This window comes from Lasioglossum baleicum, chromosome 3 (assembly GCF_051020765.1).
Source record: "Lasioglossum baleicum chromosome 3, iyLasBale1, whole genome shotgun sequence".
NCBI classification, from domain to species: Eukaryota; Metazoa; Arthropoda; class Insecta; order Hymenoptera; family Halictidae; genus Lasioglossum; species Lasioglossum baleicum.
In genome coordinates this window covers 2,556,479-2,582,222 of record NC_134931.1, presented here as the reverse complement: position 1 = coordinate 2,582,222, position 25,744 = coordinate 2,556,479, and the positions used below count along the sequence as shown (strand labels likewise).

Sequence of the window (25,744 nt, the reverse complement as noted above, 5' to 3'; positions counted from 1 at the left end):
AGATATTCAGGGAAATTCAGGGAAAACATCGATATTTTTAAGAATATGAAAAATTATGATTAACCCTTTAACTACAGCCGTCGTCAATAAGCGATCTGATGAATTATACCGGGAACGGGGGTCGCTTATTGACTTTTATTTATTTTATCGAGATTGCGTCGATGAAACAAGTGCGTAGAGTGTTTATATTTCGTTCGTTGCGTATCAGACGCATAATAAACACCGCTTTGTATGCCGAATGTATTTGTTTACATTGCATTCCTCTCAGCATCTGTACAACTTTTCTGTTTTTTTTTGTTTTGCGTTTATAGACAGACACATTTGTGAATATATACCAGTAGCTAAAGGGTTAAGAATATGAAGAATTATGAATTAACACATATTTTATGCGTATGGCCGTACTCGTGAAATATGTGTTCAATCGTGTTTCATCAAACTTTCTCGCTGCCCTTACGCAGTCGAAAACAGAATATGTACTTCGGGTTTGATGAAATCATGCCGACTTGAAGAGATTGTCGCAATGTCTAAAAAGATCGGTAGTCTTTCCTGCGCCTATTCACGCTTTCTGCTTGGAAACGTACACTTTCGAGTGTCGATTAGACTATCAATCCGTTTGCAGGCTTTTGTTCGTCGCACCCGCTTTGAAATTTTCATTTTGCCTCGCTTCAACGGAAAACTTCAATTCCACAGAAACTTCAATGACGGTGAAGGCTCATAGTCGGCGAAGGTTCGTGTCCTTTCAGTCGCGATTCAGATCGCGGCGGTATTCTTCTATTGACAGGAGTTATATTAGGTTTACCGCACAGTCTGCAAGATAGGTCTCTCTCGGCACACTGTTTGGCGGAAGAGTTGTCGTTGGTTGCGAGATAACGTTGGTTTTTTCGTTTCCAGTTATACGTCTCTGGTTTCTTTGGGATTGGGAGAGTCTACCAAGAGTTGATCCCGAACGAGAGAAAGAGACGGAGAGGTTTTATCGCGAAGTTGGAATAAATTCGGAGCGGACAAAGGGTCTACCGATTTCTTTATTGCGAAGAGTCTCTTCTACTGCAATAATGCAGCGACGGTTTCGTCCGGAATGAAAGAAAACGCTGAACTCTCTGTAAACCGGCGACAAAAGGAAGCCCCGCTGTGGAAACGCGAGCTAACGAGGCGCCCACGGGCCGCGCTGCGCCGAATGGAAACCGATATCGAAACAAGTTGCCTTCTCGTCGAAAACGAGAGGCGTTGGCCAGTTATCGAACTGCTAATGGGATTCGAAGCAGCCGTCCCGTCGCGCCGCCCCCCGTTATCGACCATCTATTTTCAGGGATTTCTTCATCTTCCATCGATCGAGTTCAAAGAACGCGCGCACATCTAAAACGGGATCCTTGATCGAACAGCACCGCCTCGAGCGCGTTATTTTCAAATCAGCTTTGCCGGAGATCAAACGAGCAAGATCCCGAAAGATCGGACCCGCAGGCGTGGTCCACTCATTTTCTAAATGCTTACACGGATCGTGAACACGCTCCGATTAGGTTCAATAACGCCGCCTCACATCCGGAATTCTTCTCTCGGATTTTCTACACTGTTGCTCTCAATTGTTATGGAACGAAAAAATTCTATAGCAGAAACGATTGTGCATCGAAGTACGGCTACGTAAAATTTTGGGAAAACGCGTTTTATGACAAAAATGTAACAGGTTCGAACGGTCCGGGTCGGCAGAGCGTTTAACCCCTTGCTGTAACATTTTCTTTACAGTTAAACAGTTACGATTAAAACATCTTTTTTCCCAAGAATGAAGTAGAAGAGAAAAGACAATATATATTTTTGTATTACTCATTTTCTTCAAGTGACAAATATGACTATTCATTCTCTTTAAGTGTAAGTTTTTTGCGAGGTTAATATCAGAAAAATATATTTAAAACACACGCTTATATTAAAATGCACTAAAAAGGAGAAAATTATTTTTTTAGGCATTAGTGACTATAAATAAAAGCGTGGAGCGCTAAACTATATTGGCGTAATCTTCGTAGGCGCTCCACGCTTTTATTTATGTAGTCACTAATGCCTAAAAAAATTATTTTCTCCTTTTCAGTGCATTTTAATATAAGCGTGGTTTTTAAAAAGTTCTTCTTAATATATTTTTATTTTCTACTTTTTAGTCTTTTTTTAAATGGAACGCAAGATATAGTAATACTGGTATGAAACAGTGCTGGGATATTGCACGGTTTTTTCGCGCATGCGCGACCAAATACAAGAACGTATGTATTGCGTCCTAAGTTTGTGGGAAATGTAGTCGGGAACTATTACCGGTAGGAAAGTACCGGAAGAGTTCAGAAGTTTATATATTACGTATTATATGTACATACACATTAAATTTTAATGTAACATACGCATGTTAAACATCCATATTTAAAAATCGAAAAAACAAAATTTTGCGAAATTATGCGGGGTGACCAAGGTACCCCATTTTAGCATCACTTTGTACTTTACTGATGCTAAAATCGTCGCGCATGCGCGAAGAAACCGTGCAATATCCCAACACTCTGGTATGAAATAGTAAGATATAGAAACGCAAGGTATGGAAATACGCGAGATAGAATGAGGGGATGACTCCGAGTGACGACGTCTGTTGATGGAGTCCGAAATTGTCCGAAATGGAACTGAATGAACGGACCACACTGACACGAGCTCCTTCGGTGCGAAGTGGGTCAGTGGAGTGGAGATGAGTCGGAGTGGGAAGTCGGAGTGGGAAGTCGTAGTGGAGTAGGGAGCGCTGGCGCGCGGAGTGGGGATCGCTGAACGCGATGACGTACTACCGCGTGTCGTGCGACGAAGTTTGACGGTTAATATTAAAAATTTTTTTTCTCCTAGACGCACAATTTTTTAAAAATTTGTTTTTTAATATTGCTTTGTCATCCAGTTCTGAGCTATGTTTAAAGTTTCAAGTCTCTAGCTCATCGGGAAGTGGTTTAAAATTCGATTACAAGATTTCACGCATACAACAACAACCACAACAACGACAACCCGGCAAGCTAATATAAGCGTGGTAATAAAATGTTTAATAACGAGGAAGGTGATAGATCTTGGGTTCAGACCAACCTCGTAAATACATACAACAGAAGTTCAGTTTTTCCACGATGATGTTACGAAAGTCGGCGAAAGAATGCGCGCGTCGTATTATGCTCGGTCGAAGAGCGTTACCGATAATGATCGTTATTGTGCATGAGAATTTCTCACTTGCTCCGGCGTGCTTCGCAATAACCGCCAATAACGCAACAACAATGTGGATGCATAACGAGCTGGCGTTGCATGCGCAAGGGAAACCGTAAACATTGTTAGACTGACGAAACGGTGATGCTCTCTTGAGAAAGACCCGGAGGAAATCTGCCGTTCGTTGACAATTTACAAACGGAAACAACAAAAATGGCGGCCAATCAAAGCCCCTGCAACACGATTTAGTACAGTCAACCCTCCTGTGACGCGATTAATTCGAACCGTGTTACATATATGGAAACCGCGTTATAGAAAACTCAGAATCACTACAAATCAGGTCAAATTAAATTCGATTTGATGAAGATGAAATCATCATTTTTACTCCGCGTTATAGAAAGACAATCTAATCGTTACCTAACCCTTATGTAGCCAATCAAAATCCATAGATTATTTAAAACCCTTTGTATTTAACACTAAACCCACCACTGCCGATCAAATGACCGATTTCATATTTTTCATTTTACAATTATCGAAATTACGCGGTTGTTTACATGGAAATTGATTCGATAAATTTTTTATCCAGCCACATGTTGGGATAAAAATTGCAGAAAATGTAAATAAATAGAGCCTTGTCATTTTTATAAGCTAAAACATTTTTAAATTCTCAGTTTAAGACTATAAATTGGCATATTGGCGAGCAAAGAATGGACATTCAGAGAAATTTGGTAATATTTGTAGAAGAACATTAACAAGGTGTTGAAAGAAATGCAGTAAATGGGTTAATCAAATAAATAATATGAATTTCAGGAATACCGCTCGACAGAATGTGTTTTGAAGCGTAAGGAATTAAAAAAGGAAAATTGCCTAGCATCGAAAAGACGTTCGGGCGCTGAAATCCGTGAGGATATTCGGACAAACAACAGGCCGCGAGAAAAAGGGCGAGGAAAGGAATGTCGAGGTTACACCGATTCGGTTAGGTTAGTCGGAAAATCCACAAGTGGTCGAGAAACCTGCTAGCTCACGCTCGGACTGGCTTTTCGTAGTGGTTTCTTTAAGAAACCGAGGGTCCTAATGCGATGCAAACGATGCCACCGAAAAGTTGACCTGATCTTTCGTACCCGCTGCGTGACAACCGAGCGTAACAGGTACGCTGCACATGTTCGTGCGAACGGTTCCATGGATCTATGCTTACATATACAGAGTGTCGCGGATTGTTTCGATTTAACGGGGTCAACAGATTTTACAAACGGAAATACAGTGTAGAAAACTGGAAATAATCCTTAAAACTGGAAATACCACCTGCTAACTATTCAAGATATTCAAATCGACTGGAGCAGTTCGTTTGATTTTCAAGTTCAAACATATCTGAAAGTCATCAATAGACTGCGGATTTTATGCGTTTATGAAAAAAATGTTTTAAACAGTAAAAACATTAAAAAAGAATTTAAAAGTATCAATACATTATTTTTGTCCTGTTAAAACAGTATTAAAGGAAGTAACCAATTTTTGTTTGGCTCCAGAAGAAAATTTTGATTTTGCATAAAGATCCGAAGTCTAGTCATCAAGATAAAGAAAACACGTTTCATTCAAATTTACCCGCGCGAATTAAATGGGTGTGTGTATGTTTGTGTGAACACAGTCTACATTTGAAAATTCATTTTTACTGTAAATATTGAGAGTTCCGGAGTTGGTTATGTCTTACGAAACGTACAGAGATCGCTTCGTGTACAGGTTTAGCGACAAATTAACTCTTCTACAAATCAAATTCATTTTCTGCAAATTTGTTTTCTTAAAGTTTGATTGCATCTATATATTATAGTAAAGCTTCACACAATTCGTGTTTTAAATTAACATAAAAAAGCATTTATTCATTGCTTCGCTTTGTATAGTAGATACATATTCATCTAATTATTCTGGCAAACCATAGGAGTGATATACATATACATACTTCACCTTTATCATAGGAGTGATAGTTGTGCAACAGATTCACTGAACAAATGTCCAAGAAAATTTCAGTTTTGAGGGTATTTCTTTAACCTTCAATTACTCGCACTCCACTTTCGACATAACTGGTTACATGGAACTTCGTCATTCCAACATGAATAAATTTTTATTCGACAAAATAAATATTTGCTAGTGTGGTCTCGACACCTTTGTTTATGTTTGAAACACTAAATTTAAAGTTTCCAGATTGTAAATACTATATGCGAGTAATTAAAAGTTAACGGGGTTTGTCAGTGGACAATATGGTGGTAAAAATAATAAACTTTGTTCTTGTCGGACCAACGGTGTTACTTCACTTTTGAGTAATCTATAAGTTGAATTTAATTTACAAGAAGGTGAGTTTGATTTGAAAAGGTTTAATTTGGAGCGCAAAACCTGTACAAGCAGATCACGGAAGAACGAAACTAAACACGAAATCGCGTTGCCATACTCTGGGAATTACGTCGATATGAAAAGCTAGTCATCGTTCCTCGATCTGCGGAACCCGGAGGCCAACAAGTGGCTGCGGATCCATCATCACGTGGAACACGAGTCCTCTCTCTTTCTCTCTCTCTCTCTCTCTCTCTCTCTCTCTCTCTCTCTCTCTCTCTTTGTACGCTTTGTGCGTAGAAACTTAGTTGGAGCTTACCTTGAAAGCGAGCTTTGAAAAGCTGTCCCGATTATGTTCGATGTTTTTCCGGTTCGTTCGCTCGTATTCGAGTTCCGTGGCAAAACGGGCCAACTGCACAAAGCGGACACACAATTCGTTGAAATGGTCTTAAAGAAAAGAAAAAAAGACACAAAATTTCAATGTTTCACAGAATTCAACACAACAGAAAACGAACCACCCAGCAACGTAGTTTCGCGACAACGGTCTGTACACGACAATGCAACTCTACGGTCCACGGCGAGAGAAAACAATGAACGCGAGCAAATGAGAAAACAAACATCCAACGCACGCTCGACGGTTAGCGAGCGAATGAGATTCTGTTTTCTGTCGTCGGATCTACCACCAGCCATCAACCAGGCCAATAACCTAGCAGCGTTCCCGCGAACATTCTAACGATCTTCCGACGCAATCGGGTCGGTAACATAGAGCTTTCGGTCTTTACCAACCCTCGATAATCTAAATCGCATTTATTAAAACACCGACGCACAGGAGCTGATCCAGGCTAAGGTTTTGAGTGGGGGCAGCACTATACCGGAGGCATCGAAATATCGAAAACCCGGGCGTGAGCACTCTCATATCCTCTCTGATAGTGTCTCGGCGGTGATATCACCAACGAGATACTGTTATGTTTACAGGACACTGATAAACCTTCCCTTTCTTCTGACCCCCATTGACCCTTTCCTTTTCTTGACTCTATACCTTGTCCTTGACCCCTTCATTCCGTTGACCCTACCTTTCCCTTCCCCAACCTCGTGTTCTTTTACCCTCATCCGTCCCTCGTGTCAATTTGACAGTTTTCCCAAAATAATTTATATTGTTCTGTTATTTGTAGGTAAAGTCCGAAACTTCGTGACTTTTATTTTTTTAATGCGAAACACGTAACTGAAAAACCTGAGATGTTGAATAAAAGAGCATCCAAAAATAACTGTTTACCTTGTTATTTCAACGATCTTTTACCACTGTGTTAATTTGACACCGAGGGACAGATTCAGCTCGTGAAATGAGGGAAAGTCTTTTCCCAATTCATGTATCCTATTCCATTGACCCTTCCGTAGTTTCTTTCACCGCTATTTCTCTAAGACGACAATAATGGCGGCAGTAAATGAAGACAGAATTTCTGTGCTTTGAAAAACTCTTATTCCACATTCTTCGCTAAGACATTAGCAGATTTGTATCAGCTACCGTTTAAAAAATATGAATTTGAGCGATATTCGATAAAACTAAAAAATTGAGAACACGGAATTGCAGTATACGATACTTAAAAGTTATTTGTATGAAAAGTCAGGTTTATTCAATCGCTCGAGCGATCAAATAATCATTATATATCATCGCATTCACTACAATTAAATCGCTCTAATAGTTAAAAAATTATTTAGACTTAATTTGAACGACATACGCGCGCGCGCGCGAATCTTTGAAATATAGATATATAATGACGTGTTCTGTGCATTTCTTTTTTTTTTCTTCACATTCTCAATGATATGACTCACAATGCGTGGTACGTTACTATGTATATAAGTAACATATGTATTAACGTGTAAACGTACATACTTTGTTTGTCAAATCACATACACATATGTAAAATTATAAGTTACGTTCTGAAACTACTCGATTCACACTCTTTGTCTTTGATTTTATTACTAATTCAGGACACCTTGTGATACCCCCAGCAATGAAAAAATATTGTAAATAATTCTCCTTTTATCTTATAGAAACGATCAGTGGAACAAGGTTCCGATAATGTATAAATTTTCATTGGTAAAGAAATTACAATGCAGCTATTATAAAAATAAAACTGTATACGTAACACCGTTGTATACGTATACATTCTTTAAATACGTAAAATATATTTCTATGTACTTTTAGTGCGTATATATGCGTCTACATCTAACTATGGCATGCGATGTTGTGTTTCAATAGCCGTTAATAAAAGAAAATGTGCGTAACTTTTGTCTTCCTTAAAAATTTATGGCCAGGATTTCCGTTACCATGTAGTTAGTAACTACTGTCAGGGAACACACACAGTCAATAGATAGATATAATTCCGTTCGTGATATGCGATAACAAACAACACATCCGCCTCGTGAAAACAATAAATTCAGGCACATTGAAAATATATTACATATTATTTGTTCAATACTTAAACTTAGGGTATCTAGACAATTTCAGCGACACCATACACGCTTTTATTATTTCGTTGCATGGTCGACAATAAAAATGCCTCATTCTCGTCATATCTCGTAAAACCTATGTAAAACAGTGATTGTATCTAAATTTAATAATACTTACTCGTCTAATTAAAAATTCTTCAACAAATTCCGATGCAACGACTCCCTTCGCGAAAAGCGCACTTCTGCCTCCCTCTTTGTCGGTCATGTTCCCTTAACTATAACGTTACATTTTTGGTCCATTGAATATTGCTATCTCTTCGGTTTCCAACTAGTCGTATATCAGCGACAACGAAGATCCGAAAGCATCTTCGATTTCGTAACAAACATAAAAATTTAAAAAAGCGTCTGAAGAGTCGCTAAGTACTGCGTAAGCGTCGCAGTAATCTCAAGGTCGTCGTGTGCTAGACAAATAGTAACAGTACTAGACACTATGTAAAAAAAACATTTTCCGACCTTCAGTCCTCTTTATCTTTGTCGCGTTTAAACATTCAACAAAGACGAAAGCTCGCGTTAAGCAAGCTCGTCCGTACACTGTTTCCTCTCCTCCTCGACCCGCTGCCGAGTGCGATTAAATGCTTCAGTTTTTAAGAAATCCACTGTTTTATACACCGTCGTGTTCGGCGGTGATTGAGCCGGCGGTAAACTCGAGGATGTGAAGCTCTCCGTCGCTTCTAGATCAAGATCCAAATATTGTAGAACGACGAGACGCCGGTTCGAGGCAGGAATGAACGTATTCTGATCCTGATAGTAATATATCTGAAAGATTAAAATCAACTGGTATTGATAAAACCGTTCCATCTAACAGATCCGATATATCTACAATATCAATGTACACCGCGTACCTCCTCTTTATCGTCGAAAGCGTTGTTATCTTCATCCGATGTTGACTGATGTCTGTTCGAGTGCACATGACTCGGCGGCGTTGGACTAGGGGCTGCTCGAATTCTTCCTCTTCCAGGCGGAGATGCCAGTTGCAGGGGTCCTGAAATATTAATCATTTATGCAGTCTGAAACACTCTGTACTTTACCGAGGAAATTACAGTAAAGTCGCGATTTAGCTCACTGAGGATCTCCACGATCACTGTCCCTTCGCCTACCCCTTCCACTGTGGGACATCCCCGCGTGTCACAAAATTATATGTCGCGGACACCATAACGCGATTGTACACCCCCGGTTTAGTCGGAAATGTCATAAGGTACCCCCTGTAAAATTGACCTTGAATGCGAAAAATAAGGTAAAAGAACTAATTTTTTTTTAAGATTAAAAAATGTTAAATCTTAACAAAATTGGTTCTTTTACCTTGTTTTTGACGTTCAAGGTCAATTTTTGACTAAATCGGTGGTGTAGAATCACGATATGGTGTCCGCGACATATAATTTTGTGACACCCTGTACTTTCGGCGTGGTCGACGCAGTCATAAAAAATAGTTTCCCCACACGATCTTTGTCCCTGCTCGGAACAGGCGATGGGAGCTAAATCGCGACTTTACTTTAGATTAAAACCGCGCGCATACCTTCCACAGGAGATTTATTTAAAGGCGGTTTGAGTTTTCTGTTGATACTCGGCGGTTCTGCGGGCGAGTGTTCGGCGGAGCTTGTTTCCAAGGCGGGTACACTTGTTGGTCCTGGAGAAGGCTCGTTGCTAATAATTGACGTAGAATCGCTGGTTTTCCTACCCGGTTTCAGTTCACGGTAGACAACCGGCGGTGGTGGGGTTGCAGTAGTCGGCGCAGAATTCTCACGGACAAGAGGACTCGGCAGATTCGAGTAGGTAGCGGTCGCAGAACTCTCAGATCGGGGACTCGACGGTTCCTCTTCTTGGAAGTCGTAGCGGAACACGCGGGTCTCTTCGATGCTGCTAGGCGCGGCGTTCGAATAAAAATGTTTCGACGATTGATCGATCGCGGCCTGGTCGAGCGGTTGCCCAGGCTGGTGAGATCGTGGGAAATCGTAGGACTCGTCGGTGATTATCGCGGTCGCTGGCGTCGACGGCGCCGGGGTAGCCGGTGTTGTGGGTTTTGAGCTTTCTGTAGCACCGTCCAGGTTTAAATAATTATGACCAGGGTTCTCAGGTAACATGTGCGGTGGTTTCGGCGGTCTGGGAGGCGCTGGTAATTTCTCGACGGCCGGAGGCACAGCGGAATCGACGATTCTCAGCTTACCGAATCGCTTCCGCACGCTCCACGATCCAATCTCGGCGTCGCTCGAACCTTGCAGCTGTTTCGACTCGCCTGGAACAACGTTTGCTCGTTTAGAGAGTTTTTTGGAGGATATAGAATATAAAAAGGAATAATTACCCGGGGAAGGAAACGTTTCCCAATTAACGCTAGGGACAGGGGCAGTCCACTCGTCGTCGGTGAACACACTTTCTGCATCGGTCGTCGTAGGAGATCTAGGAGGCGAAGGTGCCAGTCGTCTTGGAGCATCGTAATGTTCGGGTCCATGACTGAGAGCCGAATTCAGGGAACTAGTATCGTTGAGACGACGACCGGAAATGCATTCGCTGATGGGAATGTACGGACCAGAGATGGTGCTAGTAGGTGAAATAGGTGGGGATTCTTGTGTTTCGAATTGGAACACTGAAAGCAATATTACCATCTCAAACAAATATTTAAATACAACGGCTAACGACTTCTCTGTACTTGATAGTGGTAAAAGTATATACTTTGACATGGCTGCTCTTCATCCTGTGTGTAAGCTTTCAAACCACATACTTGACATACCGCGTCCACCCACTTGTTCATGTCAGCTTCGCTTTCGGCCACTAAATAATATGTTCTTTTCGGCGTCTTAACATTGAACATGTACTGGTATTTTTGTTTTCTATTCTCGAACCTCAGTCCTGCATCCACCTACGCATAGATATACGAATATAATGATTAGACTGTGGGTTTTTATGCATTTATGACGAAATTAGTTGGGTTCAGTATAAAACAACATTGTTTTCAATGTAACAAAATCATTAAGGGATGATATCAATTTTTATTTTACTCCTGCTGCCCACAATCAATACAGAACATTTTTATTTTGCATAAAGATCTGCTGTCTAATGATAAACAAAGGGAGTAGAGGAAATTTATGAAGCTCCAGGAAGTAATTACCTGTTCGCACTGGTCGAGATCGATACGACCTTTCAGTTTTCTACACCGTTTGTCCGTAAAGTATTCTAGAAAGTATTGTCCTGGCAATTCTCCGCTATGTCGAAGGGCAAACCACCTTTTCCTCCATCGCTGAAAGTAGATAAACAATTGAGGAGAACGATCAAGAATCTTTGTGCCATGACATCGGTGTATTTTTAGCGGAGTCGAAGAATTCGAAGATCTCGAGTAGATAATATTATCGTTCGAACGGCTGACAAAGGCACGCAAGATTCGAGGTTAGAATTCGTAGGATCCTGAACGAAACGTAAGTCGAACACGGTGGTTTTGACAACCGTTCGAGAACGTAAACAATGAAAAGGTTCGGGAACGAACGGAATTCCCAGTTCGTCACGGTTCCATGGGATACTGACCGCTCGCCAAAGTTTCGTGGGTGGCGATTTAATGAGCCACCCTTCGTGCACTATCTCCTGACTGGTTTTCAGCTCCTCCATTCCTGTCCGCGGTCGGCCACGAACCTCTTTTAATAATCGCGCATTGTTACGGAGTGCGTGGAACCACCGACAACAAGGATGGCACGCTGCTGCTCGTTCATTTATCTATTTTTGGACGGCGCAGCAGCGATCCCACAAACACATCGACCGTCCACAGAGATCTCACCACACGAAGACGATGCGCGAGCACCAACACAACTCAGTCCAGCTCCCATCACTGACTCGACATCATCAATGACGAGAGAGAATACCCTGGAATACCCTCCGAAGAGTCAGCAAGGAATTAGAGAGGAACACTGAACCGAGAGATACAAGTACGCAAGAGAGAAAGACTGACTACCGTGCCTGCCACCATTACCACCACCATCTTGGCCACGCGTGCCAAGCCATGTCAAATCGTCGATGACTGTGGATGACACATGCTTTTCTCTGTCTCTCTCACTCTATTTAGGGCTCTGCCCGAACGATGGTTGCGTTCAGATCATGTTCAGATACGCAAGCACTAAATAAGCACTATTCCGGTAATTTCTTTCTAGGCGAAATCTTCGGTACGAATGAATAGTTTCTACGCGTAATTTTCCTCATCGAAATTTCCATATATCCACGATAAATGTTACTTCTGTTTATACACAGGTCTTGTATAGTGTACAAGGTGTGATTCTTGGAACTGAGATAAGTTACTGCTCTTTTTTGAGTAACAATAGAAAGAAATGATAGAAAACGAAATCATGTGTCATAATACGTCCTAGTTCCTATGACCTTATTTTTCATGTATGGATACACCGATGCATCCACCAGGTACAATTGCACTTTATTTTTTAATGTCATTTCTGTCTATACTCTATACATACTGATCTTCTAGTACACATCCGGGAACTGAGACAAGTTACTGCACTTTTTTGAGTAACAATAGAAAGAAATGATAGAGGAAAAAATCATATGTCATAATACGTCCTATGTGGATGCACAGATGCACCCACCAGGTGCAAGAAATTGTTACCTAAGCGTCAGAACCTGAATTGACACAAATAACAGTCTCAAGAGCTTTGATAAATGCTGTCCCCTGTGTATCAATAAGTAATTTAAGGGGAATCCCTTTTTTATCCTTATTCAACAAAACATCATACACAATTTCATTATAAATCTCTGTAAAAACCACCCAAACTGAGTAACGCACATCGATAGATTGATTAGGTTTGATCGATGATTCCTCTTGAAATAATTTTTGTATTTCCCTGTAAGCATATTAATATATATATATATTGATGTTTATTATATATTATATACATATTAAGATTTAAGATATGATTATTTGAATTTATGATACTAGTTTTTTTTATTAATGGTTTACAATACTTTCATGTGTTTATTTAGCTTATAACAACGTTCGTTTATAACGACGTAATTTCTCGGTCCCTTGAATTGCGTTATAAACGGACTTTCTTATTTATTATAACATTTATAAGACAATGTAACGCATAAAGACAAAGTCAGTCTATACTTCACACATATAAAATGTAATTTAAAAATTTACCGACAACGACCTTGTGGCGTTGTTGATAACATAGGTTTCTATATTATCAAGATGTGTGGATAATGTAAATTCCTATTTTGTACATGTATATTAGTTTTCCATTTTACCGACAACCATCAGACAAAGCTCGTCGAGGAGTCAGCTTCGCGCCTACGGAATGTACAGAATCCCGTTCATGAAAACGAAAAATGCGATTGCGAAGATAAAGCTTGTCGATTGTTGTTATTTGCGTCGACAATTTCATACTGACAAACTACCCCGTCTTATTTCATTATTCTTTTTATTATTCATTATTCAATGCCGTTGCGCTGCCAAAGATTGGCAATCACTGTTCAAACTCACAACCCTGAACAATCGCATGACGGCCGACGGTTAAACGAAGGACAGACAAAGCCCGGAATATACCGCGGTTAATTTGCAATTCAATGCTTAACGCGGTAGACGCCGATCGATATTTAAACCTAGCCTTCACTCTCGATTAGCGATGTTCTTTCACGACGCGACCTTCTCAACTGTTTTATGTCCGTAAATCACTCACGATTTTCGTTCAGTCTTCTCCGCTTTATAAACTTTTGTAAACCTATTCCAATTTTACCCTATCTCATCTGTTTAATCCAGGGTTTACCAAACTAGAAATAACTTCGATCCCTCTTGACTGAAGGCGGAACAAGTTTGGGGTAGTTTTAGCTACACCAGCAACTATATATATTCTCGTTACCCTTAGCACTCGAGTAATGATTCAGTACCATTATTCAAAATATTGTTTACATTATTAAAAATATGTTGGTATCTAATCAATCACTAAACATTTATCTACGAGGTATTACATCAATTTCATTTCCGTGAAAAGATAAAAATCATATAAAATGGAATTATTCTAGGTCGGAAGAAATGTTTAATTTTTCAGTTAAAATGGCTCTGAGTGCAAAGGGTTAACCTGCTTTTTCACTACGATTAATTTTATATGATTACGTAGAGTCGAGCTTTTGCATCGTTCATAATTTTCTAAAGGGAAAAGAAAGGACAACAACAAAGTAGAATTTTGTTCCAGTTTAAAGAAAATTCATAAATAAACATATATTTATCGGATTATGTTCGAAATGCTGATCACGTATTTGACTCGGTGTAATAACGCAAGGGGTTGAATATCGTTGGATCGCAGACAGAGAAGGAGGCTGGCAGCGATCGAACAAACAGCCGGTGGCCGAATAATCCACATAAATCGTTTATTAAATATTTATCGTTTGTTTTCTATACAATTTCGTTACAAGGGCAATGTATCGAGTGTTGCAAACCAGTCGCTAGGTAGAATGGGATGCGTGTCGAAGGGGTTTGTCGGTACAAATTCGTGGGGAATATACTGCGGCATGTTCGTTTTACAAGAGTGATTCGACACGGTCCGAACAATGGAATGTGGTCTCGCGTCGATATGGTACAAAAGGAGTCGCGGGATATCTTTACAGGACGATCACAACTCTTATCGGAACGTTGAAATGTAAAAAAATCCGTAAGCTAAACGTGCAGAGAGCGGTTCCAGGGGTGAAAGCTGCGGCAGAGGCTGATTCTTTGATCGAAAATAAGCGAGAAAACTGTTGGTGCCGGTGGAAATGATTGCTCGGCTTTATTTTCGGACGGGGAGAGTCACGAGATCGTCTCCGGAACACTTGTTAGCCTGATCTTTGGACGAAATATCATTGCGATGCAGCGAGCGTGCGCGCCACCCTCTCACCGCTTTTTAGAAAAAGAATCTGCTCCTCTCACTACTCGCTATTTGCTACAACGAATCTATACACGTCTATGTATACATTGAGCTTTCCTCGAGGTGGTGCAAAGGTGCGGTCGTTAATTATACATACAGCGCGACCCGGGGTCGATCGCTCCTGCGAAACCAACCCTCGGGCGAAACTCGCACCGGCCGCATAGTGTTTACGATTATTCTGCAGTTATTACGTGGTTATGCCGCTCTCAGCGGTCGCTTCAAATCCGTGGCGGCGAACCTCCGCACCACAAGCTTAGCACCGAGCGGATTAATTAGAATATTTCATATTTTCCACGTTAATTCAGGACGGGCCGCACAGTCACGGAACGATTCCGTTCAGTATAATTTATTACCATTTTTGTTGTTTAGTTTCTGACTCGTGTTTACGATTCGTATAAATATACTTATATTCAAATGCATTAACACTTTGCCGTAACATTTTCTTTAGAGTTGCAGCGATTAAAACATGTTTGTTTCCAAAAATGTCGTAGAAGAGAAAAGAGAATTATAATGTATGGCTACATTTATTTTAATGCTTAAAGATTTTATCTAAACAGAAGTAACATTCATATTTGTTAGACTGACTCGTTAAAGTTAAAATACGGCAAGGAGTTAAAGAATGTTTGTCCAATGAATTGTATTATGAATCGGCCTTCAACCTTTGGCACATGAAATGCGCTGTATGCGATTATTCGTGGTCGTTGGATAAATACGGGAATATAGTGGAGCGGCGAGGTGAGCGTAGCGTTGAGGAGAGCTATTCTCTCGTCACCGCTGTACTATAAACAGTCAGATTTAATTATTAGGATGGAGAGAAAGTTCTGTCGTATTTGAAATAAGCAGGTAATTTTGCTTGTACATCAAAAACACGTGTTGCTAGCGAAATCATTGTTTGTGAATAATATTAAACATATATTTTTATAAATTCGTTCAAATGTTTTCTTTAAAATACGGCAGAACTTTCCCTTCAACCTAATACATTGGTTTCGATCTTCAATCCTCCACTATATCTCTGCTCAAAGCGCATTGTTTATTGATTTTTGGAAAAAATTAGGTGTGAGAACGTCGATCGTCCCACCGTAGGTATGCCAAGGGTTACGCCTTGGAATGTTTCAGCTGGATGCGAAACAGCTGGTTGGCTGAACAAACTTCAGACAGAATTGCATCCCTTTTCGAACCACACGACGATCGTTCGAACGCTCGGCATTGTTTCCGAGTGCACGTGTGTGGCACATGTGTACAATGTGTGGTCGTATGAACGCGCATGTAGATCAACGGGGACTCTGAACTTCCTCCTTTTTGTCATCCGTCCCGTGTGTGTATCACTCCCAAGGATTCGTCGTCGCGACAGGTAACGCCGATAAGACAATCTCGCGGACTTCGGACAATGGCGAGGAGAGCTGGGACCACCCGGAAAATCCGTGGAAATCTTCTCGTGCCTGGCTCGGACCACGAAGCCTCGCTGTACAATGAAAGAATTGGTTTGTGCACGGTGATGCATGCACGGCTATCGCGAGCCGGAAACTACCCGGATTGTAAATCGAGGAATTAAAAAAAAAGTCCTGAGTAGACTGCGCGGATGTTTATGAAAAAAAATAAAAATATTTCTCTATTCAAAAGAAAAAACATTTGACCATCAGAGAAAATGCAGATGCACGATAGATATCAATTTCCTTTTTCTTCTAGAAACTTTCTAGTAAATAACTCATAATATAGGGGATACAACGACGGCACTGTTTATATGGGGGTAGAGGTAAACAAGGAGGGTAGGTTGAAAACATTGAAAATCCACGACACACGAAAAATATCAATATTTCCTTGTTCTTCTAGAAACTTTCTAGTAAATAACTTACACTACAAGGGACCAACGACGACACTGTTTAGGGGCGTGGAAGTAAACGACGAGGGCAGGTTGAAAAACTGAAAATCCGCGACACACGAAACACGCTGGTTTGATAGGTGTCTGATAGAGAACGCATAGATACAACGTCTGGGTATTCAAATGTTCATACGTAAACTTTATTTCGTCAGATTTCTCATGTTGCGTTAATGGTACGGTATGTATAAATATATACACATATATGTATAACTCTTACGTGTCGGTGTTTTTTTCTTTTTTCTTTCTTTCCTTCTTTCTTTTTTTCTTTCTTTCTTTCGTTTACGTTGTTACATTACAAGCTGCAATCGGTTAAGAGATTAGTTTTTTTTGTTTGCTTACGACTAAGGAAAGGAGACACGGCGAACACAATCGGAATAAATAGGTGGAGGGGCAGGGTTGTGGCGGAGAACGGAAGCGAGAGGCGTCGTAACCGCGTTCGTTGGATATTTCGGTTCCAGCCCGGATTTTTTTATTCGGTTGTGTCGTGTCTTCTTTATGTGTGTCGACGACGGGAACGTTAACCCGTTGGATCTTGATCGTGGTGGTTCGAAGATCGAAGGGGGTTGGTTCGCTAGCGTTTGTCTCGTCGTCGTCGTCGTCGGGGGATGGCGTAAACGAGTTCGTATAAAACAGAGAGGACGGAACGGGAACCAAAATGTCAATGAACCTCGCTGTGGATTTCGGGACCCGTTATCGATCCAGGCCCAAAGATCTCGGTATTGCGACGCTCCGTATGGGCCCAACATGGAGGAAACCTAATGATCGTCGCGGTTCATGTACAAATATCATACAAAGTATGCAAGCGCTTGCTCGCGCTCGCGCAGCACGTAACAAATAGTAGAACGGGAAGAAAGGGAGACCACACCGAAATACGATTTTTTTTCCTGCGGACGAGATCGCTGAACGAACACCGAGACTCACCGGGCGAAATCAGCGAGCGAGCAAATCGAAGCGTCGAATCGTGGTACAACAGAGTCAACAGAAAAAAAACTTTAGCCTATCGTTTGCACGCTGTCGATTCGGAAATGATTCATTTTCTTTTTTACGGGGTGTACAAGAACGCCGGTCGCGTAGAATCGAAGCGCGCGTCGACGGTACACGGATCTAACTAGAGATCTCGCACTCTTTCTTTCTCTCTCTCTTTATCTCGTTCACTCCCACTCTATCATACTCGCTCTCTCTCTCTCTCTCTCTCTCTCTCTCTCTTTCTTTGCTTGAGTGAGTGTGCTTTTTTCCCAGTAGATGGGATAAAAAATAATTGGTTTCTTTCTCTTATTAAACTCTCTCCTCGCGTGTTTATATAAATACTATCGACAATTAGGGGGATACATCGTCTTTCCTTTTTTGGTTTTGCGTTCTGTTCGGTTTCATCTTTCTCTTTCTGATGATCTTGGTCTCTCTCTCCCTCTCTCTCTCTCTCTCTCTCTAGAGAGAGGAAGAGGGAATACGCAATTTTGCGTATATGAATGTATTGTATATACACGGTGTCTCTCGACAGCGAGCCGCCCTGAGTTTTGAGAGAAAAAAAAATAAAAATTGTGGAATGTATTTTTAAAACTTGTTTTTTAATAATAATGTAACAATAGTCGGGTTAAATATTCATTGAACATCAACATACAGGTGTCCTTATCTACGTTTACAAATCGTTCAGAGGGGAAAAACGAAGTCTTTTTCTTTGTTCTTCCGTTTTCATCTCGTTCACTTTTGTCTAAGAGTATAAAAACCGTAGCAAAAAACCTAAATTCACTGTGTGTGTTCGCCCCCTCTCTCCGAGCGGATACCGCGACCGGCTAGCAGCTTTTCGCGCGTGTTTTACAAAACTGAATCTTACGTATGTTACAAAAAAACGCCATTTTACAAAAACAAAAACGTGGGTAGTGATAGAAGTAGTAGCAGCAGCAGCGGTCCAAAAAGAAGTAAGAAGAAGAAGAAGAAGAAGAGAGGTACAGAGCAGAAGTAAACGAAGACGAGTTCGTCTCAACTAAAGTTTTTCCTAAGTCACTCTGCGGAGCGGTCTTTACAACGGGACAATATTTATTACAAGAGAAAAAGAAAATACGGTTCGTGTGAATGAGTGAGTGTGTGTATGTATACGTGTGTTCGCGTATCGAATGTAAGAATGACGATTAGTCGCCGATATACGTGTTTCTATGTTTCTCTCGTGCGGCGGGAACGACAAAAAAGCGCCATCGATATAGAAAATAAATAAAGGAACGGGCATCGTTAGAAATGGAACTATTTTACAAGATTTATCGTGACCGATGCAGTCTGTTATACGGTTTCGTTATGTATCGTGGGGACGCGGGAGATCGGATCGAGAGAGAATGAGAGAGACTCGAGCGACGTTTCTCTCTGTCCCTCTCGACGCTCTTCTCTTTCCCTTTTTGTTAGGAGAACAAACAAAAAGGAGAGATCGGGATCGAGAAATTGGTGTCTGTCTCTGTTTCTCTACGTATGTGTGTGCTTCTGTACGTATGTATGTGTCTGTATGTGGCTCTGCGTGTGCTTTCATCCATTTTTCCACCTGGGAGGGGATAAATGTTACATGTTGCGTCTCAGTAGTCGTTTAATTAGACAATCATCATCATCGTCATCATCATCATCATAATCATCATAGTAATCATCATCATTATCATCATCATCATCATCATCATAATCGTCATCATCATCATCATCGATTCACTATTTACGAAATGTCATAATAAAAAGTAGTACTCTATAGCTGGTAGCTCGATAATAATAATCATAAGAATAATAATAGTATAATAATAATAAACGTCGTTATTATTATTATTACGCTTCGTAGTTCTGTGTCTGCGATTATCGTCTATCGGATAATCCACTGATTCGTTTAATTAACGTTTATTCCTCGTCTCGCGATAGTGCCGCGGGGCCTATGTATCGTGTTCCGTTAATATAAAAAAGAAAACAAAATCGTATAATATATATTTCTATATGTATAGGGTCGTTATCGTTCGCTTTTCGTTACAATAATAAATTGCCGCGAACGTCGACGTGCCAACGTAGCTCCGACGAGGTGGACACAACACCGAAGCTGCTTCCGGTTCGAGTTTTCCTTTCCCCTCGTCGGAAGCGAATTTCACGGGAATTTCCGCTTCGTCTCCGTCTGTCTCTTTATTTCTCTATCGCGCCGCGATGTAGCTGCTCTGCTCAAGATCCATTTTTACACGCGTCGAGAACGCTCCGATCGAGACGCGATCCAGAGAAAAAAAACGGAGAGAAATGGTAAAGACAGACGTGAACGAAGAAACACGGCATTCAGTGTTCCCGGCGAACACACGACGGTTGTTAATTAATTTAAAGAAAATCCCTCGATCGGTTAAAATCCTCGCTGGCACGCCGACCATCGCCGCGCGGCGTTCGAACGTCCGCACTTAAAGAGTTTACTACCGCAACGGGTATACCACTTTCAGATTTACAACACTGCCCTAAACACAGCCATACTAAGCCAAATACTTTTGGGTTTTTTGTCTCGTTAACGATTAATCCTCTTTCCGACCTACGAAACCTTTGTTTCAATTTACACACGTTCTTTCGCTCGGTGAAAACTCCTCCTTTCGATCCCCTTTTGTCACCGAATTGTCGCGGCCGAAATTCTCATCTTTCCCCCATGAATCACTGAAGCGTCATCGTTGGACTGCGGATCTTTATGCAAAATCAAAATTGTCTGCATCGATTGCAAGAGAAACTAAATCGAATGTTATGTCTTCTCTTAATGGATTTCCATAGAGGAGAAAACATATATTGACATGTTCAATTTTTTTAATTCTCCAACAATCTTGAACTTCATCTACTCAATTTTACTATAAATGCATAATGATCCGCAGTCTAGTCATCATCGTCGTCTTCGCCGTCGCCTCTGCAGATCAAGTCGTTCGTCCCTTATCTTTGGAAGCTCGGACGGAAGACGGCGACGAAACGCACAACGACGCAGCCAGAAACAGAAAGTAATGAATGAGTGAGAGAGAGAAAGAGAGAGAGAGAGAGAGAGAGAGAGAGAGAACGCACAAATGAAAAAGGAATGTCTCCGCGAATGTCGATGACTGTCATGCAGTTGCAGTGTGTATCTTTCATTTTGCAAATAGAATGCTACGTATTTATGGATATTGTACGAAGACGCGTGTGAAAATAGTTAGGACTATGTATAACGCAAGAAGTTCGAGGGTTACGCCAGGTCAGGAACAAAAGAAATATTGTAGTTTATCTATTTAAAAAAATGTTGCCTTTACTGTTGCTTCTTGTATGATATATAAATATGTAGCATTCCGTTTAAAAAATTAAAAGTCAACTTCATTACTCGAAGAATACTGAAAACACATGCAATTACATATAGATATCGTTGTGTCGTTTGCATCCCGTGACGATCCCGTACGCCGCACGTAAACACGAAAGGAAATTAACGAAACAAGGGTGGAAGCGCGTCGCGAATTCCTCGGACAATTAATACTGGATACGAGTTAGTTTTCAATCGTCGAATTAACGCTTCGCCTACCGGAGGTCTACTAATTGATTTTCTAATGGCCGTGCCTATGCTATTCGAGATAACACAGAGCCATCAAATTGTTGTCGCTATCGAACAATTACAAGAGAACTCCGTAATTATTAATCTTTGACTTTTAAATGACTATTCAACTTATCGCCTCGGTAGGTGAAGCGTTAACTACTCCCTTTCGGAACCCTGCAATGACACCCAACATCATTTTCTGTATACCGATTTTTAGCTGCTCGAAACGTATGAATTTTTACAGGATTTTTAGAACGATTCACAGTCTGAGAAAACAATGTGCCTTTGCAGGGTTGAACCGGTCTCACCGCGAAAGGAACAATGTTTGTTCTTGATCGAATTCGAAGGGCATCGATGTACCAGCGTGCGATAATAATAATAATAATAATAACAACAACAATAATAATAGTTATAATGACGATGTACGATGTCGCGTGTGTAGTTGCCGAACGACATCGAATACATTGACATAACACGCTTGAAAATTTGCGCTCACCTCTGGTGAATTCCACCTCGTTTAGTAATATATTAATGTCTACAAATCACGTGTTATTTTCTCTCTCTCTCTCCCTCTCTCTCCTTCTCTCACTCATACACACACACTCTCTCTCTTCCACCAACGGAAACGACTCCGAATCTACAACGAAACGTGCACGAGTGGTCAATGAAATTGCATCTTGTTTGCTTTCTGAGGCTCTTTGATACTTCAAATTATAGAATCTCCGGTACTAATTTGTTCTAACATAATTTCGTTGATAGTTCCGCACGAACCAAGTAGAAATCAGTAATATTGTAACAACGTAAACAGAAATAGTGCCGATGTGAAAGCGACGCAATTTCTAAGACCACCGGTGTAAATATCGCGCTTCGTCCGGCGCAGAATTTCTGTTTGATTGGCTACAGTTCTCATTATAATGGCGGACTACATTGTACACCGTGTTCGACACGACCGTGGACAAAGGTAAAAAACAAAAAAAAAGAAGAAGAAAAGTGACGAAACAAACGAAACGGACTCTCCTCGAACCCGCAGCAGCTCGCACGCACCGCGTCGATCATCCGATCTTGTGTGTTCCTCTCTATCGTCTAGACGTATTAAATAGGTATCGCAGGAAAAAGAGTGAGGAAATGTTACACTTACAATTTACTATGATACAGCACTGGCATGGTCACGTAGTGTTGGCAACAGTACGTGTCATTTTTCGCGCGCGTTTATACGTTTGTCGCCGTGTTGATCATGTATAAGTAATGTATCTGTATCGTGTATACGTGTAAAAACATATGTACGTGTACGAATACGTGTACGAATGTGGATCCCTTTCTCGCTTTTGTTTTTTCCCCGAACATTACACTATACCTATACGTTTTGAATTTCTTTTCAATAATATTAATAATAGCGATAATGATAATAATAATGATAATTAATAAGAATCAATAATAATAATAATAATAATAATAATATAATAATAATAAATTTATAAGAGACAGGGAAATTAATAATAATCGTTATTATTATCGTAATAATAGTATAGTATGTACAGAACGCTTTTCATGGGTTGGGGACGGACCCTAAAGTTTTAGGTTTACGCTTTCGTAGCTACATTTTGATTGAACTGTACATGCCGGGCCCGCCCCGATCGATTTTTGTTGCGAAAGAACTTTTCGTGGTTTGCTTTCTTTTCCCTTTCGTCTTCCAAAAATTAACACGATTCTTTTCTCCGTTTTAATCTATAAATCCTCCCGTGGCCAGCGATACAGCAGCTCGTCGTCAATCTCTACTCATTTTTGGTTGCGATATCGTTAATCCGCGCTCGCCCTCCCCCCTCCCCCGCCCCCCGTCCTTTTGTCAAGAGGAGAGAGAATCTATCCAGTTCGCATCTTGTTTTCCCTCTCAGAGTCTCTCTCGTAGCGAAACGATCCCCCGGGTGTGTGTCCAACGGTATCAATCGAGGATGGGAATCTTTTTTTTTCGCATCGGTTCGCCGTACTCTTCGTCAGAATATGTATCCATAAAATTTAAACGCCGGCCCGAGGATGCCGACCACCTCCGGGGACCAGCCGTAGCGATCTCTTAACAAATTAGCCTAAGTTAACATTACTTAACTTCTTTTCATCCCCCACTAAATCTCTCTGTTCTCCCTTCCTTACATTACAACGTTGCGTGTCGGGTTATTTATCATTTTTGTTACTTCTCGCCCCACTTTCAATTATATCGTTCCCATCGTTCGCTTTCTCTCTCACTCTCGCAGTTGACGCATGTACGCCCGCTCATTCTCTCTCTTTCTCTGTGTGTGTGTGCTCTTTCATACAGTAGTCCACGGCATCTTCACTTTTTCTCGTTTATATATATATATATACTTTTGCATCTCGTCACGATAATAATAATAGTGGTATATAATAACTGCATATAATCGCTACGCTAATAGTATTTGAACTATTAATTATTAATTAACGTTAAGTATACACAACACATTTGTACGATATCACTCAGCCTGCACGAGCAACAGCAGAGGGAAGTTGGTAAAGATGAAAAAGGTCGTGTGTTTGGATGTATCTCTCTCTCTCTCTCTCGCTCTCACTCTTTCTTTCTTTGTCTCTCGCTCTCTGTATGTGTACATGTACTCGTAGGGGATGTAGAAACAGGACTCGAGATGATCTTTTCGCGCGCGAGTTCCAGGTTCTTTTCAAGAATTCTCTGTGTGTATCTGTTTGTATCTAAGGTGGAGGATGTTATCAATAGTCTCTCCTTCCGTCTCAATTTTCGAATCAATTTCCACCGGTTCTCGATTACAGAGTAGTAGTAATAGTAGCAATAGTAGTAGCAATAGTAGTAAGATGGTTGGGGGGGGGGGGGTTGAGGGGAAGATGTCGATGAGGTACGAACAGTACAGAGTTAACGTAAGAAGTTCAAAGTGTCCATTGAGCCAGCTGTAGCGCGTAATCGCCGGAGCGTCTCCTAAATCAGCACCACATGCATCATCATAATCATCAATCACGCTGTATCTCGCTCCTGCACCTTTAACTCGGAGATAAAAAGAGGGAACACGCGTCGTTCGAATTAATTTGGTCGCACCACAGCGGGGGAGGGGTATTAGGGTATCATTCTCAGAGTGATCCGCGGTACCCCTGGATCTCATGATCATCATCTATCTCGCGCTCTTACTCTCTCGCTCGCTCGCTCTCTCCACGAAGCTAGGAACGCAGAACGGATGGGGGTTGCACGGCCGGCGCCGCCTCATGGCGACGTAGGCTGCAACAGCGACCGTCCTTGAAACGGTGGACGGCATCGTGGCCGCCCGGTCCGTTGTGTACGTAGTCACTCGTAGCATCGGCCGACTTCACTAACAGTCACTACAATCCTTCGACGAACTTGGAGAGTTGGTCTTGCGGCGTCATTGGCGTCACTTCACTGGAGTCCGCGCCACTGGTCGGCGGCGGCGCCGGGGACGGGTGATGGGGCATCGCGGCCGGATGCCCTGTCGGTGCCCCCGTGCCGCCATTCAGCTGCGAGAGCATCATCTCGCTGGGCCCGCCGAGTTCGTGGGCCGGGGAGTGGGTCGGCGTGCCGTGGGCCGGATGATGGTGTGGCGATGGCACCGGCCCCGATCGAGGCGAAGGAACTGGTTGGTTGCGCGGGGATGGAACTGGTCGCGGCGAGGGATTCGGTTGAGGAGATCGAATGGGCGGCGGAGACCGGACCGACTGCATGAGCTGTTGCTGTACAGAGATCCCCGGCGGCCCCATCACGCCCTGCGGGGAGGGTATCGGTGGCGGCGTCGGCTTTAAACCCGGCTGACCGTAGCCTTGTTCGCTAAACCCACCGTAACCTGAGGAAGAATACGCGGAATCGTGGCAGACGTTAGACCACGAACCAACCGGCTCGACGAATCTCGTTTTGTCGGGAATCGTATGGTGACTCTTACCGAGAAGGGACGGCCTTAGCGGTCGTTGTTGACCGTAAGGAGGCGCCGGTGGTTGCGTGAACGGTTGCTGCTGTTGTTGTTGTTGTTGTTGCTGCTGTTGTTGTTGTTGTTGCTGCTGTTGCGCCTGTTGCTGTCTCTGCATCACCAGCATCTGCTGCTTGTACCACTGAGGTTGCTGTTGTACAGGCTGCTGTTGCTGTTGCGCCTGTTGTTGTTGTTGTTGTTGCTGGTTCATCATCGCTTGTATCTGCATTCTACCTTGCTGCTGCTGTTGTTGTTGTTGCTGCTGCTGGTGCTGCTGCTGTTGTTGCTGCTGTTGCTGATGCTGCTGTTGAGACATCATATGCTGCAAACTTGGTTGCTGTTGCGGCTGATTAGGACCCAGAGGTCCGGCAACTCCTCCGCCGTATTGACCACTTTGTTGCTGAAGGGCAAGCGCCTTTTTATTTAAAAAATCACATGGTAATAGAAATTGTCAAAAACCGAGAAAATATATTTTAGCGGAAATAATAGCAAA

General features: G+C 41.8%; 3 protein-coding genes and 1 long non-coding RNA gene across 12 annotated transcripts in view; 1 reads left to right on the top strand and 3 right to left on the bottom strand.

Moving 5' to 3' along the window:
- Positions 1-6,175, bottom strand: part of LOC143206990 (uncharacterized) — a 138,704-nt gene extending 132,529 nt beyond the window's left edge. For both annotated transcript variants that reach the window (XM_076419942.1, XM_076419941.1), the window contains exon 1: positions 5,828-6,175. The gene's annotated coding sequence lies outside the window, so the exon portion shown is untranslated. The remainder of the gene's footprint in view (positions 1-5,827) is intronic.
- A 191-nt stretch (positions 6,176-6,366) lies between these two features.
- Positions 6,367-11,665, bottom strand: LOC143206993 (uncharacterized). Its single transcript, XM_076419951.1, has 7 exons — positions 11,530-11,665; positions 11,120-11,248; positions 10,684-10,870; positions 10,316-10,597; positions 9,533-10,249; positions 8,862-9,001; positions 6,367-8,775 (listed from the first exon to the last, which is right to left on the bottom strand). Exons 1-7 carry the CDS (start codon positions 11,608-11,610, stop codon positions 8,530-8,532), a joined length of 1,782 nt encoding a protein of 593 aa, XP_076276066.1. The 5' UTR covers positions 11,611-11,665; the 3' UTR covers positions 6,367-8,529.
- Positions 11,666-11,999: 334 nt separating this feature from the next.
- On the top strand, positions 12,000-17,135 carry LOC143206998 (uncharacterized). The gene is made up of 3 exons (XR_013008594.1): positions 12,000-12,158; positions 12,244-12,408; positions 12,473-17,135. It is a non-coding gene; the product is annotated as an uncharacterized LOC143206998 (long non-coding RNA).
- Positions 16,899-25,744, bottom strand: part of LOC143206988 (CREB-binding protein) — a 24,399-nt gene continuing 15,553 nt past the window's right edge. For 5 of the 8 annotated variants that reach the window (XM_076419929.1, XM_076419930.1, XM_076419936.1 and 2 more), the window contains one exon: positions 16,899-25,666. In XM_076419929.1, coding sequence (XP_076276044.1) covers positions 24,656-25,666 — 1,011 coding nt within the window. In that variant the 3' untranslated portion in view covers positions 16,899-24,655. The remainder of the gene's footprint in view (positions 25,667-25,744) is intronic. The other 3 variants (XM_076419934.1, XM_076419933.1, XM_076419931.1) reach the window with 2 other exon arrangements.

What these genes read in the sequence shown, in the direction of transcription:
- LOC143206993 (XM_076419951.1), bottom strand. Translation starts at nt 11,610, where the DNA reads ATGGAGGAGCTGAAAACCAGTCAGGAGATAGTGCACGAAGGGTGGCTC. An exon ending in GGAAACGTTTCCTTCCCCGG is followed by an intron (nt 10,250 to 10,315) that starts GTAATTATTCCT and finishes ACGTTGTTCCAG; the next exon opens with GCGAGTCGAAACAGCTGCAA. An exon ending in AAATAAATCTCCTGTGGAAG is followed by an intron (nt 9,002 to 9,532) that starts GTATGCGCGCGG and finishes TTAATATTTCAG; the next exon opens with GACCCCTGCAACTGGCATCT.